The 19,555-nt window shown below is 38.1% G+C and overlaps 1 protein-coding gene across 1 annotated transcript in view; it reads left to right on the forward strand.

Annotated features, from left to right (window-relative positions):
- NCKAP5 (NCK associated protein 5) overlaps positions 1-19,555 on the forward strand; it is a gene marked incomplete at both ends in the record, with an annotated part of 382,055 nt that overhangs the window by 262,391 nt on the left and 100,109 nt on the right. The window contains one exon of the mRNA XM_082484353.1: positions 16,963-17,031. Coding sequence (XP_082340479.1) covers positions 16,963-17,031 — 69 coding nt within the window. The remainder of the gene's footprint in view (positions 1-16,962; positions 17,032-19,555) is intronic.

Raw genomic sequence — 19,555 nt, forward strand, 5'->3', positions numbered from 1 at the left:
TAATGTGTCAAAATTTGCTAAGTCAGTGGAGTGCTCAACAGAATATGCTTTGACTAGTGTTCCTATTCTGTTAACTTTTAAAACTGTATTTAGTTGTTTAAAGTGTGACATCATGTCACGTCCCATCAACTACTTGTATAAAGGGAATTTTGCTGCATATCAGAATTTTTCTCCTGCTCATCCAGTCAATTTAGATTTTAATAAAAGTTACTAGCTCTCTAGCATCAGGTATTTCAGTGCTCTTGTCACACACATCAGTCTATCCAAGTGAGGTACACAGCACATTGGAAAGGCAGAGTCAGTATCTTAAGCTGTTCCTGATGTGTACCGTCTCAAGGTAGAATGACATAAAATATCCTTTTCCAGGGCAGTGAATCCAACATCGTCCAGGTGGAAGAAACATTTCCTATATGCAATTTTTAATTCACATTAATATTTTAGTCAGGATACTATTTAAAAGATCCTTTAGTGTTGATTTGGTGCCTAAATTATGGTGCATGCAGTTGCGAAAATTATAGGTAAACTATACGTTCCTCAAGATAGTACATTGAGCTCTGGAATTTTTACAAAAAATAAGGAGAACGTAGATGAGTGTTTAATGTTCATTTTAGCACAACCAAATGTAATTGCATATATTTATTGTAAAAGCAGATTATAAATTCACTTTTTTATGATATTCCAAATTCCGGTACAATAGCTCTTTTCTTACAGTTATGTACCACAGCGAAAGTTCTGTGGTGCTTACTTGGCTGACGTAACAAACACTCTTTAAATAGTTTAAAGTATTGAATATGACTACAAGAAAAATGATTTGGTGCCAGAAGGTCTGAGAAATAGGTGTAGTCAGCGAAGAAAAGGTAAGTCATGGAAGTCAAGGAAAATCATCTTGGTTTTATTAAACCTGTCAAATTTTCTCTATTGAAATAAATGTTAACCATGTTCTGCAAAGAGTCCTTGCTAGGTTGCAGTGAAGGAATCTGATATTTCGGTGTGACTTTTATAATTTAAATAATGATAGTTTTTCAGTGCCCTTCTCTCCGTGTACAGTGCCTTCTTGCACGTAATCAGTAGATAATGTAACTTACCTTTTTCAGCAATCAGGCATTGGTACAATTGAAAATTCACTCTCCCCACTGAATGAAATGAGATTTTCCAACACTGTGTTATAGATCTAGGTGACTGTGTTTATCCCAACACATCTATCATTTCAGAGAGTGAGACTCGGTATGTTTTCCAAATAGTTTCTATCAGGTACGCACTCGGGCCCGGTTCCACACAAGCACTTTCTGTGAGCCTTGTCATTGCTCACATTGGCACTTCTTTTAGAGGAAAGATTCTGTGACAGAGGTTTTAGAATCACGCCTTATATTTTTAATTTACATACTAATGCATGCAATTTCACTGTCAGTAATGACAGTTGTATAGTTCATAAACTAAATAAAGAGCTGCAGTTCACGTCCAACTAACGACTAACATTATTAAGAAAATCCTGGTATTCTGGGGACATTCTCCACGGCGGTATAGGACATCCCAATTAATTTACCTCAGCTGTTAGAGCTGAATCTCTTACAACTCTTACGTGGCAAAATAATTTCTCTTTTCATTTCTCTTTACTGGTCTTGGAAAATGATGAAGCAGTAATGAGGTCCGCATGGTGATGCACTTTTTCTTAATATGGTAGTGATTTCCTTTTTGTTCATCTTGTAGAAATACAGAATTGGAGATTATAGCTGGGATTCTGGGCGGGTATAGTTACACTCATATTACTAGAATTACTGGAGCTGTGCTGACTTCTAGCATATAGCCAGGTCTTGGCTCCTGTGTTGGCCATATGTTTAACTACACATGTGAAATCTGTGTAATTATCATACTCATGAAATTCAATATTCCCTGGCTTTATTATGCAGCCACTTTAATAGTCCACAGCAGAAAATACTCAAACAATTGTTTTTAAGTCTGCTTAATCTGTCACGGTGACAAGCACAGATTTTAAGATTAGTTATAAATATATAAAGAGAATAGATAAATCAAATGCAGAATAGTCTGACTTTCGTCCATTATGCACAACTGATTTTCACTGATGGTTCCTTAGACACCTGATTACTTATTAACTAGTTATTTAATTTTAGTATATCATCAAAACAGCTATGCATGGATACAATATAGCCTTATATGTGGGGGTGTGAGTAGTTACATGCACACATACATGTTTTAATGTACATTTGTCTGGTTAAGATCTGCAATGCTATTGAGTGCCAAGCAGGAGGAGAGGTTTGTTTTTTCTTAAAGACCATTGTTCCCCCTTTTTTTTAAATTATGTGTTTTCACATACTGCCCATCCCTGCCAGCTGTAAGTTGCCTTTCCCCGTGTGAGGTGAGGAAGATCCACCATTCCGTTTCATCAGCACCTTTCGTCTGCTTCCCACATCCAACAGCTAAACCAGGATAGCCGCTGTCCTGCCGTTTAGCAGTGCGCAGCTGTCACCTTCCTATTGAGAACAAGAACTGCCATCTGACCTTTTTGACGTATGTGCCCATGTTTCCTATGCAGGTGGAGAAATTATTAGATTGCCTGGCAGGGTTCTCCAGTTGCATCTGGGATACACAGGCACATAATGCCATCTAGAGGGCAGACTTTCTTCCCTTCCCACAGGAATACCTGTGCTATCTGCGAGCCTTCCGTCACATGTGGTGACAGTGCTCATTCATCTTTGCAATTCAGGCATTTTCCTATTCCTCTTCTGGTTAGCGTGTACTCATACAAGGCCAAGACTTGGAAATTATTTAGCAGAAATGAAACGGTCAATTAGTAATTGCAACTGTTTGCCTCTAATAAGCCTGCAGATTTCCTTGTTGTCTTCAGTCAACTGGTCTGTTCGTCCAGAATAATCCTTCTGATTTTAAATGCTCTGGGTCTTAATGTTTAAGTTCTTTAGGAAAAAGTTCTTTTAAAAAGAGAAAGCAAGTAAGAGCTAGGTTTCTCATTCAGCTTTTTGGTAAACTGTAAGAAAACGAGTACTTACAACATGGTCACTTTGCTGGACAAAGTCCTCTAAAGTTATTGCAGCAACAGTTTCAGGTCAGCTGAAGAAATGCGTCTGAGGGTTGCGCATTATGTGATACTGTGCGTTTAGATGGAAGAACCTAAAGTTTTCTCTTGTATTGCATCTCTTCTGCTGAAATACTTGGCTAGCATTTCTCCTAACAGGTTATGGTAAGCTGGAAATGAGCGGGGACAGGCTTTTCAGTGATATGGCTGAAATGGCTAAAGTTTCTCCTTCCTTGCCTCCTAAGATCTCCTTCTTTTTCTTCTTTTAAACCTTGTGGAGTTTGCTTCTTTAGACCTTAGACATGTGCCAGAGAAAAGCCTGTTGCCTCCTCCTTGCTAATTTCCTTCAGTCCTGTATTGCATTTCATAACATTATACTTCGACTGCCATTGCCAGTAATGACGGTTGTAATATTCTTTTTCTTAAATAAGCAAGGAATGCTCTTTCTGTAACCTTAAATCTGATCTGTATCATCCCCAAAACAATATCGCAGTGTCTTCCCAGTGCCGTGCAGAGATAGCTGTTCTGTACATACATACATTAATTTGATTAAATTAAGGTCGGATGAGTGAAACGTAGAAAGAGGCAGTGTTACAAGCTTTATAAACGATATAGTCTTTTTATATAGTACCCTGCCATGCAAGATAGTTCAGGAGCAGAAGCAGTGTAGCTGCGTGGCACAGTGTTCATTTGAACTAATTAACTCTTCTTGAAAACCAGGGTATTAGCCCCAGTAGAACAGTGCGTTAGCAACCTGAGTCAGCTTTAGCGGATCTTCATAGAGCTGCTTGGTGTAGTGTTGACATCACTGCTAAGGAAACAGCTTGTGTCTTCCTCTTGGCTCCCCTTGGTGTGGCAGAATATTTTTTCTTTTTTCCATTCCAGTGGTGGTCTTTTTTGAACTGTTTTTATAAAGGATTTTGTCCTTCACAGTGCCCCCAGAGTACCTATTCAAGTTTTTACCCAATTAGATGGGTAAAACCAGGTATTCTTACTTCGTTGTTAAAAAAACCAACCAAACAAACAAACAAAAACTAAACGACAACTTGCTAGTAATAGGCAAAACCTGTATTTTTCACAGGGAAATTGAATAGAAATAAGAGGTGAGCACTTCTCATGTTTTTAAGCAACTGATTTGCCCTGCTAGTGACCTCTGCCAGGCAGGAATATTTCCCAATTGCAGGCCAATCTGTCAGAGCAGTAATGCGATCGATCCTAGGTATATATTACATTGCATAGTATTTCATACATTGATTTATTTTTGTTCTTTTCTCCGCATTTTCCCTTTAGGCCAATTGACCAATCACTGACACTGCTCTTGAACAGCAGCTTGGAATAAGATAACAGCAACATTTCCTCATGTTTTATACTAGTGTTAGTGTATTTGGCTAGCAAATTTGGACATGTGAAGGTGGGTGCAGGTCCGGTGGCTGCACTTGAGTTGTGCTTACTTATGTGTGGTGCGCATTTGGCTCATTATGTAGATCAGAGCTGGGCTGTTGGGCTGCTGCTGCTGCGCTTTTCATGCTGGAGCTTCTTACTGGAGCATCACTGAATCCCATCAAATTTGACTTAATGTATGTTCCATATGAGAAACTTACTGTCATCCAAAGCCTGTTCTTTTAAGATCTGCTACAGTTTGCTACGTTCTCCCAAAATGTGTAGTCTAAGGCTTTTCTTGGACCTCCTAGGGATGCAGTTTACCGATAAATATAAGTTCAAAGAACAAAATCCAAGATAAATTTTATATTCTGAAAAGCAAGGTTAAGTAAGGAATTGGAAAATATTTAGTATTGCACAGTAACAATAATATATAATGATATATATATGAAATAATATAATTCTGTGTAGCTGGCTTTAATGTATATGTTTCTATACAGTTTCATATTTTCTATTTTCATAAAGTACAAAGCTGTAAAATTATCAAGGAGAAACTGCCTCTGGCACATCTGTGTTGTTTGTAGGAAAAAGCCTTCCCAACAGGCTTGTCTTTTACTTTGGTATTACGGGATATGTTCTTGTCCTGGCAGTTGACTTCCTTAGGCCTATCACTATTAATTTAGGATCTGAAGACAGCCTGTTAAAATTATATGTCTACCTTAACAAGCAGTGCAGCGTAACAGGAGCAGATCCTCAGAGTCGAGCTGTTTGTGCTAATGGACCTGATGGCCACGTTGTGTACATTTCGGGGACTTTACTTTGGCTGAGCTTTAGTTAAGCCCAGCAGCAGTTGGAGTTCCTTTTCCGATGTCATGCAGAAGCAACCACTGTGTTGGCTCCAAGGCTGCACTGTGGTGTGAATTGTGTGATGAGCAGAAAAATCGCTTGAGAAGGACACTCACTGCTCCTCCAAGCCAAAAAGCAGATGTAGATGCACCAGCACAATAGGAGAAATTTCATATGACTAGTTAGGGTAACATTCAGGTACTGCCGCAGCAGACTGTTTCTATGGGATCCTCATCCCCCTTCATCCATCTTCTCTGAAGTGAGCGGTCTGCAGGGCAGAAAAAGCCAATACAACTCCAAACTGTTGAAGCTTTAAAAAGACACAAAATTCAGGGTCTGGGTTGTTGTTCTTCTGAGCAAAATACAATTACTCTGCAATTTCACTATTTCCCTCTAAAAGATTAAAAATGAAATGAATCAGAACTTTTAATTTAACAAATGTCAGTGCAGACATCAACCTACCGTGTATTGCTGTGCGGAGTGAGGGGCATTGTTTGCTACTTACTGTGCCTATAAAAACAAAAGAGAAAAATGTTCAAAGCTTTCAGGAGAAGCAAGGTGATGTTTGCAAATAGAGTTTTATTACAGTTAGCAGGAAATGAACAGTAATTTTGTGATTCAGTTATTAGAAGTTAGCTATTGGCTACCAAACAATTGCTGCGCGCTATATGGCGTTTGATCCTATTCGTAATCCAGTGCACCAATACCTGGTCTGCTTCGCTTTGCTTCGCAACTCCTTAGCTGGAAGGGAGAGAAGTAACTGAAGCCATCAGAAGAAGTTCATTTTGAAATACCTGGGGCAGTTGACTTTTGGGTGACTTCTGATGAAGAAAGTGAAATTGCAGGAAACATTGCCTTCAGAAATAACTCAATGCTCCCATGTAGTTAAAAAGAGAAACTTGTTATAAATTTATGTTATGAATTGTGAAACAGTTTACATTAATGGCTTATTGTTGTGGAAACCTTTTAACTCCAAGTCTTAAAAGGAATAGAGTAAAATGATTCATCATAGGAGAAGGAAAATAATGAATTTTATATTTTATTATGTTGAAAAATATTTTGTGACAATATCAACATCATGTAATACTTTACATCTATTGCATCGTATAGCAAAGAAAAGCTGTTCTTTTTCTCAGAATTCAAATAAAAATAAGCTCAAGGGATTTTTTTAAAAAGGAAAACCAGTTGTGTATTTTTTTCCATTTCATAAAAAGTCATATATGTTTCTTTGGAGAAGAAAAAAAATCAGTTTTTCACTCTTAAAGAATCACTGGATAGTGGGGAACTGATACGAGTTTCCCATCACACAGCCAGTGAATGTGACATTTAAGCATATGGGGTCAGTGTTTTCCAGGCTGTCAGTTTAAATCACTTTATTTAATAATTATTTTTGGTTGAACTAAATGAAGAAACTTAGGATAAATAATTGGGGAAAAAATCAGCATCCACTTTCTCTGAAAATAAGTGGGGAAAATAAGAAATGGGTTCTGTTGGAATAAAGTTGCACAAAGATTGATCTTCATACATAGATCTGAAACTCCTTATTCTTTTCAAACTCTACATTGGATTAACCTCGAAGTTGAATATGCTACTCAGGAAGGTGTGGGTAATGGAATTACAGAATGTAGAAAACTGTCTCTGTGTTAGTAACCTCATGGTCAAAATTGCAAAGGTTTGAAGGATAACTCATTTAAAGCAAATTCTAAAGTTGCCTTTCTTATTGCGTGAAAAACTGCCCTGAAAGTATATGAGTTTTCCTCAAGATCTGAATTTTGAAAAAGCAAAAAACCTTTTGTTTTGTGATTAGTCAAGTGAATTTTTTAAAAAGTAGTTGCCATATGTATTGTTTCAGAAGGACCCAAAGCCCTGGAAATATTTGTATTGGTTTCAATGTCACTTTTAAATTTGATCAAAATCTTCTGCAAAATATTTTCATTGAAAATGGCTGCTCTGGAAGATTTTTATCAAGCCTAAATGTTGGACTTGTAGGTAGTCAATTTTTTTCAAATAGCCTTTATTAATTTCAAATAATTAGTATTTCAATGAATTAGAATTTTCCCTGAAGAGTTTGGTCTTTTTGCAAGAAGAATTGAGTGCAACTGACTAAATGTGATACGATTAATTCATATAAGAGTTTTCAATGCAAAGATATTAATATATGTGTTAAATACAAGTTCATATTAAACACCAAATGCCCTTTCAGATTAATCAGGTCCACACCGCTTACTTGTATCTGCCTGCATTAATTGTAAGAATTTTACTTTCACTGACAATTTCAGGACCTCATACTTTTTTCATGGACCAGAGATTTTATTTTTAGTTCTTTGATAGAGGAAATAACTGCCTGTTAATATTTCATGGGGAAGCACAGTAAGTCTATCAGAGTGAAATGCTCTCGGTTCTTAAGGGAGAACAGTTCCATAAGGGAACAAATCGGTTAAAGCAAGAGGAAAAAAAAAAGAACGAGATGAACAGCTGCTTCTGATCCACAGTTTGCAAGGGGAGGGATTACCGAGTGTAAATATTGGAAAAGTAGAAAATAAACAAATTTCACGACACGCACGCACTGTTCCTCGCATGAAAATTCAGTCTTATGTCTTACACTTGTGTGATGGCATCGTGGCCTGTACCATTGTGCCCGGGCGCGCACTTCTGGGGAGACGCGCTGTGCTGTTAGGATGGTGGCAGTTTGGGAGAGGTGGCGGAGTGTCAGCTTTCCTCCTTCCTGCCTGCCCAAGGCAGTGTTGCTGTGTGACAGAAGTGGCTTCACGTGGCTTCATGGGTCTGCCTGAGTTTGAACGAGAGGACTTTCTCTTGTCTGGCATTTTACCCCCTCGTTAATAGCAGCTGCCTCTCTTTAGGCAGCCTAGGAATATTGTTTATGGAAGGTGAGAGCCGTGGTCTCTGTGCGGAGCAATCCATTGCACTGGCACACAACTCAGCACTCTATTCAGAGGATTAGTGATAAAAAATAGGAGTTCTGCTGGAACTGTTGGTTTTCTGCGCTTGTACTTCTATGCTTTATCAGGAGTATATGCATTATATAGAATATAATGTGTATGTATATCTTTAACTTCGGGAAATATACACATCTTTCTGCTGCCTGTTACTCCTTACTTAGATCTCTTTTAATCTTCGTCCTCAAAAAATGTGTTATATGTGATCATTTGGAAGAATTTTGGGGATAGAAAGACTTCCTTCATAATTTTAGCATATTTGTTCAAAGGCCTGTATTGACAGTGCTTTACCTGTGGATATTTTGTAAATCTCTTATGTTCTCTCTAAATAATGGTAGAATTTGCTGTTTTCTGCAATTTGCATGCAGGTAAGCATACAAAGCTATTATTGATATATCTGTTAGTAGCCTAGATATTTATTTGCTGGAAGATAAGCCTGGGCTTATAATGCAGTCTGTTTTGCTAGATCTGTTCCTAACCTTCTCTTTCAAATGTCAACTCCAGACATTTCTGTGGTGTCAGAAAGGAAAATGTTGAAGGTTTTACAGGCTCGTCATTCTTAACTACTTAGAATCAAACAAAATGAAAAAGACAAATACTACCATTCTTGAACCAGTTATTAAAAATTTCTGGGCCCAATTTCTGAAAAATAATAAAAAAGTAAAGGTATTTCACAGAGGAATTCCCAGGAATGTGAGGTTTACTCATTTTTAGGAGACAGTCTTATCAGCAGTGTGTGAATCACATTTAGGTTTGGTTTGTTTGATTCAATTCCTGAAGTTCATGTATTTATCCAATATAAGCAGATTTGAAGAATTAAAGTCTTGTTATCCCCTGCTTTCAAAAAGGAGGCTTCTTCGTTTAGGTTGAATATCCCTTGTTTCTTCTCATGGGCACTGGGAAACACTCAGACAGGAAAAGAGCTCTGCACTTGTGAGCCCTGTATGGGACCCTGGGTGGGAGTCTCTCCCTGCGATCCACAGATAAACTAGTGAGTTCTGTTTTCTGATCTCCGGGAGCATGAAATCTGTACAATTCTGAAAGCTGTTACATAATTTCCAGTGTAAATTCATGTTTAAATACATGAATCGGCTCATCAATAATTTTTAAAATATCATATGCAGCTGCACAGACCTTGGGCTGCTTTTTGTTAGAAAAACTTAAGCCCAAGTTTTTACGTAATCTTAAGTGGTTAGCTTTCTGATGTTGAATAAATATCTTCTGATTTCTAGCATACATTAAATGAAGAAAGTTATACTACTGCTTGTGAGGCTACAGCGCCATTTGCTTGATAAGACAGCTATAGCATAGCCATGGACTGTGAGATAGGCTGCTTATGAGAACTGTTGGTGGCTTGTTCTAATCATAGAGTCATTTTGGTTGGAAGAGACCTGTAAGATCATCAAGCCCAACCGTTAACCTAGCACAGCCAAAACCACCACTAAACCATGTCCCTCACCACTACATCTACGAATCTTTTAAATCCAGCAGTGGGGACTCCACCACTTCCCTGGGCAGACTGTTCCAATGCTTGAATTTCACTGTTTTTGTGTTAGGAAAGAATTAAAAAATGTATTATTGAAATTTTGAATTGCAGGAATGAGCCCTACCAGTACTGTCCAGTAAGGTTCAATATGGCCTTTTTATAGACAGGATTATAGTTAACAGTTGTATGGTTCTGTATTTTATTGTTTAACATCACATGTGTGTTGCTTTTATGCCATGCATTACCTGAATGTGAATTGAACATTGGCTGAACGTTTCAGATAAAATGTGTCAAATGTTTTAAGTGTGGTTAAAGACAATAGGTATTTCATCATGCTAAAAAGAAAAAAGGAAAATGATTCAACTGAGAAGGCTATGGGCCCATGTGTTTTGAAGCAAGGCTGAGAAGCCTGGCTGTTGTCATATCACTAATTTTTCCTTTTGTTTGTTTTTTTTTTCCCCCCGTCTCCATGAGCTGGAAGAAATAGTTAAGAGAAGGACATTTGAAAAAGCATACAGTAATATTTTGTTAAGTATTAGTCTGCTAAATTCACTGTTTATTTCATCAGTATCTAGCACTCTCTGGTCTCGGTTACTCTCCTGGGGCAGGGGGACAGGGAGCAGAGCTGTGGCACGTGGGCTGCAGTTCAGCAGGGAGACGCTCCATGGTCGCTCCAGTGTTACTCTATTGTGGAAAGCGTAAAGCAGAAGGTGGAAACATCCAAATGTTGACAGGCAGGTCGTGAGGTGCAGTTCTCATTTTACTCCTAGCAAAGAGCTGTCTATAGCAATATAAAAGGCACGGGAAAGTGGCCAGTGGAAATGCTTTTATAGTGCTAGAATTAAATTAAGGCTTTTGTTGCTATAATTATGTTGTTTTAAAAACACAAATGTAATTTTCGGTGCTTCTAACCAGCATAACTATGCTGTTAAACTTTTCTCTGACAATTTGTTGGACAAATTTTCTGTGTAACATGGAGAGAATAATACAAAGAGTTTTGTGTGACCAAAGATGTGGAGATGGTTGAAGTGGTAAACTCCTCCTGGAACAGCAGCTTACCAAAAAAATGCCATAAGGACCTAAGGAAAGATTGCAACAGTATTACTTCTTACTTTACCAACAACAGGCTTTGACCTAGGTGTTGACCTCTCTTGTGCACCATACGAAGCTGTGACCACAAAAACATATAAAATCAGAGGCTGAAAGCAGGAAAAAAATGCTGAGTGCATTTGAAGTGCTTGGACAGCTATTTATACACTGCACAGGGCATGACAAATGAGGGTCTGTGTAAATCAATAACGCTTTCTATAAATGGACAAATGGTTTCGTATGAATAACAAAGAAGTGCACATGGTAACCGGTGTTGTAGCATTCTGTCAGGGATTTTAAAGTTCACTGTCATAACTTTGTTCCTCTTGACCTTTATTGATGATACCTTCAAAGCATGTTGAGCTGCTAACTTGACGTACAACCTTTAGACCTTCATCTCCTGCCCATGGCAGGGGGGGGTGGACTAGATGATCTTTAAAGGTCCCTTACGATCCGAACCATTCTATGATTCTATGATCTCCTTTTCCCTTAGTACAAAATACATACTACTCTCCACTTTCTTCTCTCTACCTGTTTTGTCTCAACTCTACAACGGTTGACTAAGGAAAACTGTCTTGTGTGTGCTTCTCTCTTATTCATGCCTTCTAGTAGAAAGTTCGGTGTTTTAATTCATTTCATTGTAGTTATAAAAGTGTGGAGGATCATCTGTTGAAGACTTCCTAGTAGGTACATGAAAAAATTCTTCTCTTAAAGATGCAAGTGCACCAAATATGTCTTAATTCATAAATGGTTGGAACAGGCTAGCTAGATAACAAAATGTTGTTGTTCCTGTTTTCTTGACTTAATAAATAAAGGCACAGAAAGGTAAGGTTTAAACTTTTTGAAAAACACTTTAGGGACTTAAATTCAAATCTTATTTTCAAGTGCTTTGGTTTGCTCTTTCAAGAAGCACACAGAAAAGGCTTTTGCAGGACGTTAAGTGAAAATTGTCCCCTCAAGTTCCACCTAGAGAGGCAAATCTGGAGGAGACATGGATATCTCATGACATTCTCAGACATGACATTCTCAGACATGAGAATGTGTCTGTCACTTCTACCAAACACAGGTAAATGTTGAACAAAGCATAATTAGTAGACAATCCTTAACCGCTTGTAATAATCCTCTCTAAAATCATTAAAAACAAAGAGGAGAGAATGAAGAAATCATCCTAAATGTCTGTATCAATGTAAGAATATGTTTATTAAGTGTGTATTTATTTCAGCTATTTGTAGTCTGCTGCTGTTATTCAGCTGAAAGGTGCCATGATCTATGAGCATAGGTGAGGACTGAACCCCAAAAACATCTCAGATTTGGCACAACGAGACTGATGGGAGTTCTCGTGCTTTGACTGTGTAAACTGAGAAAAAAAAGACTGTTAGCTGGAAAGGAGCAGAGCACTTTTTGCCTCACAGCCTACTGATAATGAATACTTTTTGGGAGACATTTTGACATTTCCCTCTTTCTGGGGGCCAGAGGGGTGGAGGAGCTTATATTTGTTTTTTTCCTATGATGCAAAAAAAAGCTGTGGTGACTTTTGTTGTTCATTAACAAAAAAATAAATACGATCACATTAAGGATATATTTGAGACGCATTTTAGACCTCAGGTGAAGATGCATTTTCACAAGCATTTAAAGTTTAGGTCATTGTACTACCTGAATTGATGCTTCCTGTGGTTTGGCGTTAGGGGTATCTAAACTCAATTATCACAACCATTTTAGAATTCTTTTTAAGAACTGTAATTAATTGGCCTGCCTTTACTGAGCCAGTATATAACACATATATAGGAACATGAAAAAGGCTAAGGCTGCTGCCTGTCTCCTTGTTTTTTTCTATAGCATAGTGAACAACAAATCATTGTGAACCAAGGAGCTTCCTCTTGCCCCAAAGAAATTTTAAGGAAACATTGTGTATTATGAAACAAATACAGTTTATTTTGTTGCACCTGACTTGCATCTACATTCATGGGAAATAGATGGCAGAGTCTTATTGACTTCAGCGGGAACAGGACAAGACCTCAGCGCATCAGGTGCGTAGCCTGTCTGTTACTAGCCTTGAATGAACCTCTGCCAATAGTTGCCCCACAGGAGAAAATACAGAGTGTTCTTCAACATCTGTGAAGGAGAGAGAAAGCTCTTAGCTGACCTAAATGTAATCTTCATCATGACTAGAGCTGTTTTGACAGAATCCCAGAATGGTCAGGGTTGGAAGGGACCTCTGGGGATCATCTAGTCCAACCCCCCCGCCAGAGCAGGGTCACCTACAGCAGTTGCACAGGATGGCATCCAGGCATATTTGAATGTCTCCAGAGTGGGAGACTCCCCCACCTCTCTGGGCAGCCTGTGCCAGTGCTCTGCCACCCTCAAAGGAAAGAAGTCCCTCCTCATGTTTAGATGGAACTTCCTATGTTCAAGTTTATGCCCGTTACCTCTTGTCTTATCAGTGGGCACCACTGAAAAAAAGACTGTTCCCATCTACCTGGCACCCTCCCTTTAAGTATTTATAAGCATCAATAAGTTTTTCATCCTGAGAAAGGGATTAAAATAAGAGTTGACAAAGTCACTCATAATGACTGTATCTTAGCAATGTTATCAATACAAGACAACATCTGTTTTCTATAAAGTAGTCTGAAGTTTTCCTTTCAAATTGATTTTCCATAATCTTAGTGTCGCAATTCAGAGCAAAGTTGTCCCTAATTTAGGCAGTTGAAGGCTGAAATCTTTAAATTTTCCAATGTTTGGAGAGACTTTTATGCACAATGCTTTTTTCCTAATCAAAACTAGGAAGTCCCTCTGTTTTGACATCGTAGGATCCTTGAATCTATAATGATCCAAAAGCAATGTGTGATGTTTCATTTAATGGTAAGCTATGCCACAGTATTTTTGGCTGACTGAATGATACCGTGCTTTGAGAGCTGACCCGCAGGTAAAGCCGTGCTTGCCGTAGGTATTGGTGGCAGGCGTTGAATGTGGCTTGTCTGCAGCGGTTTGCTGGGCCGCATCACTTTTAGTGTTTGTGAGGCTGAGGGACAGAGGTGGTTTATTTCTATGTGTAACGTAAACTATACATAAATTCCTAGAGGACGGCTATCCTTCAAACTAGAAATCGCTATAGAAATGAGTTGATATCTCAGAAAGTACTGTTCTCAGTAGTCTAGTTGTTTTTCCTGCGCAGCCCCCTGCTAGGTTACGTCTGGGAGAAGTGACTGCGTTAGGGGTCAGTACTTCTCTACCGCTGCCTCTGGGTGCCTGCAAGAGTGCAATAGCTTTCAAGCTGTGAGGAGCGTGGGCTTCTTATTGCACCTTAGCCTAGTGTAAGTATGGCCTGAAAATAAAAATGAAAATAAAATGGAATAGTGGTTTCCTCCAAGGAGGCCTACTTTGCTTAACTGGCAAAAGATGCCTAGAACATGCGATACTGGAGGTAGGGAGATCCCTCTGAGCAAAAATTGAGCAGACTTTCAATAACATCAAAACCCAGTGGTTTCTGTTAAATAAATAAAGGTTTGGATTAGGAAGGCAGGGTTTTGAGACCACAAGTGCTATTACAAATTTTCCAAATGAATACTTTTGGGCGAGTGAGGATTATTATCAAGTATTCTGTTGCAATATAGAGTGATTTAGTATATCAAGTACTGGTTTTCCCATGTTGTGGGAACCAGCACAGGATCTTAAGCAAAGTCAGTCAAGTGTTCCCTTCTAGTCCAGTCCTCGTTACAAAAATGCCAAATAAATAGGCATGATTTGCTCAGCAATCAAGAAGCGCAAAAGTCAAGCTAACACTGACTGCATTACATCCTTTCACTACACTTTCAAAGCCAGTGGTGTGAAAAAGGGTTTTATTATACAGATGTTTCCACTGTGGCTTGATAAGAGGGGAAATGGAGCATTTATTTACAATGCTGTCAAGTTCAGATTTCCTAATTTTGGTAGCCTTTTTGTAAAGGAATAGCTCACTGAAATCAGAGATTCAGCTAACAGATCCAAGAAGACTTAGCTTCCATTTTACAGCCTTACAGCATTCCAAAAAATGTTTTAAGAGAAATATGGGGAGCTCTCTGGGTATTTTGTATAGTACAACTATATGTTGTATATGCTGTTTTAGGCATTTCTATACGGGAGCAGTCTGCCTTAACTATTTTCGGATAAAATCATACAATATATTTTTATGTTAGTGAAAAATAAAAAAATTAAACCCGTAAGTATACCAGCATGCATGAGTTAAAGGCTGTGCAGACTAATCCTTTAATGATTGCTTCAAAACAGTAAGAAGAATTTATTTTGGATGGAAGTTTAAGGTGATATTCACAGAGAAAACATCTGAAAATCTTTTAACTCATAGAAATACATTTCTATGTAGGAATCATCTCTTTATTTTTATCAATTGGTCTACAAGAATATGCCTGTAAAAGTGACCTGATAACTGTCTATGATAGCCTCTTCGGCATGGAGGGTTCTCTACCCTCCGGCGTCTGATTTCGTCCTGCTGCTTTTGTGGCTTCTGTGTCTGCTTTGCTCTTTACTTCTGCATCTGTACTTTTTGCTGCCTCATCTCACAGTGCTCTCTGCAGGATCACCCATAGACTTTTTATAGCCGTATGTTGAATCCATTGGTAGGTGACATTGTGAAAATATGATGCAGAGCATTTTACTACCTTTGCTGGCTTTGATTGTACCCTCAAGATAAAGCGCTGATTCCGTACAGTTGTTTATTTAGACTTGTAAATAAGTAAACTCTACATGCCCTTGTTTCTTACCACTCTTCTATTCTTTACTCTTTTTCAATATGCTGGATAATTATGTATGTGTACTTTTTCTTCCTAATCTTATTTTTAGGATTTAGCTGAATTTGAAATCATTGTTAATGAATCAATTTATTGGACTTTGGGATTTTCATTTTGTTGAATCGTTGACTTTTCTTAACAAGGAAGAGAGAACTGTGCATCTTTCCACAGAATCTTTCCGTACAGTACATTACATTAAAATTTTCTCTGAAATTAGAATTGTTAACTACATTTATTACTGTTGTTTTGTATAACCACAATTCTCTTGAAACAGCATTTGTTTAACTTTTATAGGTTGACAGAAGGTTAAAGTGAAGCAAGTAATGTAAATTGTATAATAGTTGTAATTATGTGAATGGATTGATTTTGGTGTTATGGTTACGTGATGTGAAGTTATGCATGGGAGGGAGAAAGGTTTCTAGAGCTAGTTTTAACTCATAGGTTTTTATATATTGTTTTAGTTTCTCAGTCTTTAAGAGAAGACTAGTTGAAACTTGCTCTGATGAAACTATATACAGCACACTTTAGAGATTTTCCTTTTCCAGTACTGAAAGATTTCCTAATGTCAAGTCGTAATATATAGAAAAATACATTAATTTACTGTAATTTACATACCAGATTGTGCCATTTTGAAATTTGGACTATGCAAAAATATGAGTGTAATGGAAATTAAAGATAAATGAAAGGCACTACTATACAGGAAACCTGATCATATTTAAACTGACATATGTGAGAGAAAAAATTTTTGACTTTAAGGTTGCATTTACATGTAGAAAAATAACGCTCTCACTCTTGAAATTATAGGAATTGTTTTTTAACTGAAGACTAATAAATTTATCTGTTTCAGTTAAACAGTGCAATTCACCAATTAGCTGTAGTATGACCAGTGCATCTGAAGTTACTCACTGCAGAAACCAGACTTATGAAGAGCTGCCACAGTTAAAAGTTTACATAAGATTGCCTTTTGTTTCCTTTTGGTAGTAGCTGCCTCTGTTTCCAAGTGTCTTTCTCAGATAGTAAGTTCATTCTAAACAGACTGAGGTGGGGGGGAGAAAAGATATAGCAGTATCTTTTATAATGTTTCATTGCCAACTCTATTGCACCTGACAAGATGAGATCATGGGCATACTTTGAATATCTGCCGTGATGTTGTTCTAAATTGTAATGCATGGTGTGAATAATCTCATAAACGAATGTCACTTCCGTTTTTACTCAAAATAACTTGTAGCAAAATAAATCGTGTGGTGCATTTTGTTCTGGATCTTGAAGAAGTACACAAAGTAAGCGCCCTGAGAATTTTTATGAATTGTCATGTAGCACAAGATACCCTTTGATTAATTTGCATATTTATTTATTTATACTATTTTACTGTAGGCAGAGAATTCAGCGCTGGCTCTGGAAAATGAAAATCAGAGAGAACAGTATGAAAGATGTCTTGATGAGGTAAGGTAGATAAAAAGGTTGTTCTTACCTGGTACTATAATTAAATGAATACAAATGAATCTCTCCCTCTCTCACAAGGTTGACATTGTTCTGCAATTTACTAGTATTACCTCATTCTAATTAATTCCAAGAACAAGTGTCTGGCAGTCATAGATAATGTTCTCCATGACCTCTGCTGTAAATCCTGTTTTGACCACACCTCTTCACCGAAAAGTTGATACCCCTGTGACCAGTATTTGGAACTGGTTTGCTTTCATTAGGAGGAGAAAATGATATTTTGCCTATTAGGTGTTGTGTACTCCTTCTTTTCTGTAGAGTGGAACACAGGTGGCAGTGGCTTCTTCCGTCAAAAGTCCCCCAGCTTCCCTATGTAATGTATTCTGTAACCAGGGAATTTAGTCTCTCGGCTCCCCCTTAGGGTTACATACACAGCTTATTATGCTGGGTTTTTACTAGCTGTCGGCTCACTCCTACTACACAGCTCAGCTTCTGATCAGACCTTCCAGTTACAGCTACAATATAATTCACCCATCAGTTGCTGTCTGAGCTCTCCAGCGATGCTTACCATTCCAGACAGGTCTAGTTTCTCCTATTGCATGCAGCTTTCTCCATATATTTACTGATGCTTACTCGTTCCTCCCATTTATCCCGAAATAAGTCTCTTCAGCGTATGCAAGAGCTTAAAATAATTTAAAGACTTTTAGTAGCTCGAAGAGCTGCTTAGTAGAAATCATTTACCCATTCCATAATAAGAATGCATAGTAGCATAAGGAGTTAGCTAACATGCAAACAAAGCAAAACAAAACCAGAAACTGCACTAGCTTCTCAGCTGTACCTTTGCATGAGTGTGCACATTACACATAGCAGATGACAATTCATGTCTTCATACCAGCTTTTTAAATTTTTGATCAGCATTTGCTGGTGTTACTGGCATGAGGAATACAGCTCTGATACAAGAAGCCTCCAGTTTAGTGCAGATTTTCATCAGCAAATCCACACTTTTGCCCATACAGCATATTTTTATCAGGGAGATGGAGTAAAACACTTGCAGATACACGTTCCTACTAGGTTATGCTCTGTTCTGTGGCACTGGGGTACCAGCAGAGCCTTGGTCTGCATTGGCCTGAGTCGCTGCATTCAGTGCACATTTGAATAATGTTTGGATATCTTGGTGCTAAGGATGAAATTACCATATAATTACTAACTTTAGTTTAAATTACAGATTTTAACTGAAAATTATTTTCTGATTGTCTAGGACAAAATCTGCATGCATAATTAATTTTAGAAATGAGTAAAGCACCATAACCATCCATTCCAGCAAAACACTCCATACAGATTATAAGGACAGAAGATATGTTTTTATAGTGTTTGCAGTAACATGATGGATTTTTGATTCAGGGTTGTGTTTTTTACATGCTATTGCAGTTTAAAGAGCAAATAATTATATCAAACTATGCTCTAAACTGTGTTATCTTCAAAATTACGTTAGCTGCTTTCAGTTCTTCCTTATTATCACTGCTGTATCCATCTTCTCCCACTGCGTCAACATTTTCAGGAGAAAGTCTTCTCATCACCTGTGGTTTTGTGCTTCCCTGCCTTACTTCTTTGTTTATCTTCATCCTCTTTTTGCCTCCTGTTTTGCGTGCAGTGACCTCTCTTGTCCTTCTCCAAGGCTTGGTATCACTTTTTTCTTCTCCTTCCCCCTTGAGCCCCCCCAGCGCTTTGGCAGTCGCACCGTAACCAGCATTATTTTAGCTGAAACAAACTTGGGCCTAATCCTTTCTGATCACTGAGCTGAAGTTGTTGCCAGTGACTCAAGCAACAAACCATATTTAATAATTGCAAGTTCTGCAGGAGTCCCGGGTTAGCATCCACCTGATCACGTTCCCTTGGTGGAGCTTCACAAGAAATCTCACATTCTCACCCTACTTCATTGTAGCATCAATAAAGAGAATAGGAGATGAGACGTAAATGTAATTAATGAATAACCCAATCAGTGATTGTGAGAACCTTCACTTCCAACCAGAATCTTCCGAGGATGTGCTGTATGTGACAAAGTCCTTTCCAAACAGGGTTTCTTACTGGAGGTCTTAAGAAAATAAAATGCTTTCAATAAGTATTTTTATTTAAAAGAAAATTAAAAGTTACTTCCAATTGAAACTTTCTTTCCTTTAAGACTTTAAGTCTGATGCTTCCTCTGTTCATAACTCACCTTACACCAGCCTCACTTCTTGAAAGTGAAAATCTCTTCAGACCTTCCCTAGTTTGGGCTTCAGGACCTCTTCAACAGTTTTTAGGAGCAGACATAGGCTCTACAGCTATGTGTCTGTTTGTGCTGCAGCTGCATTTTGCCCCAGGGTGACCTGATGGGTTTAAAGGGAGGAACACAGTTGTTCCTGAGAACACAAGGCTGTGATCACACCCAAACCTGAGACAGCTAAGCCTGCCACCAAAAAATCTGAGTGCCTACTACAACTACAAACGTTACTTTAATTTTGCCTCTGCAGCCCAATTAGTTGTGAGT

The sequence above is a fragment of the Vanellus vanellus genome, assembly GCF_965231255.1.
Source record: "Vanellus vanellus genome assembly, chromosome: 5".
Classification (NCBI taxonomy): Eukaryota; Metazoa; Chordata; class Aves; order Charadriiformes; family Charadriidae; genus Vanellus; species Vanellus vanellus.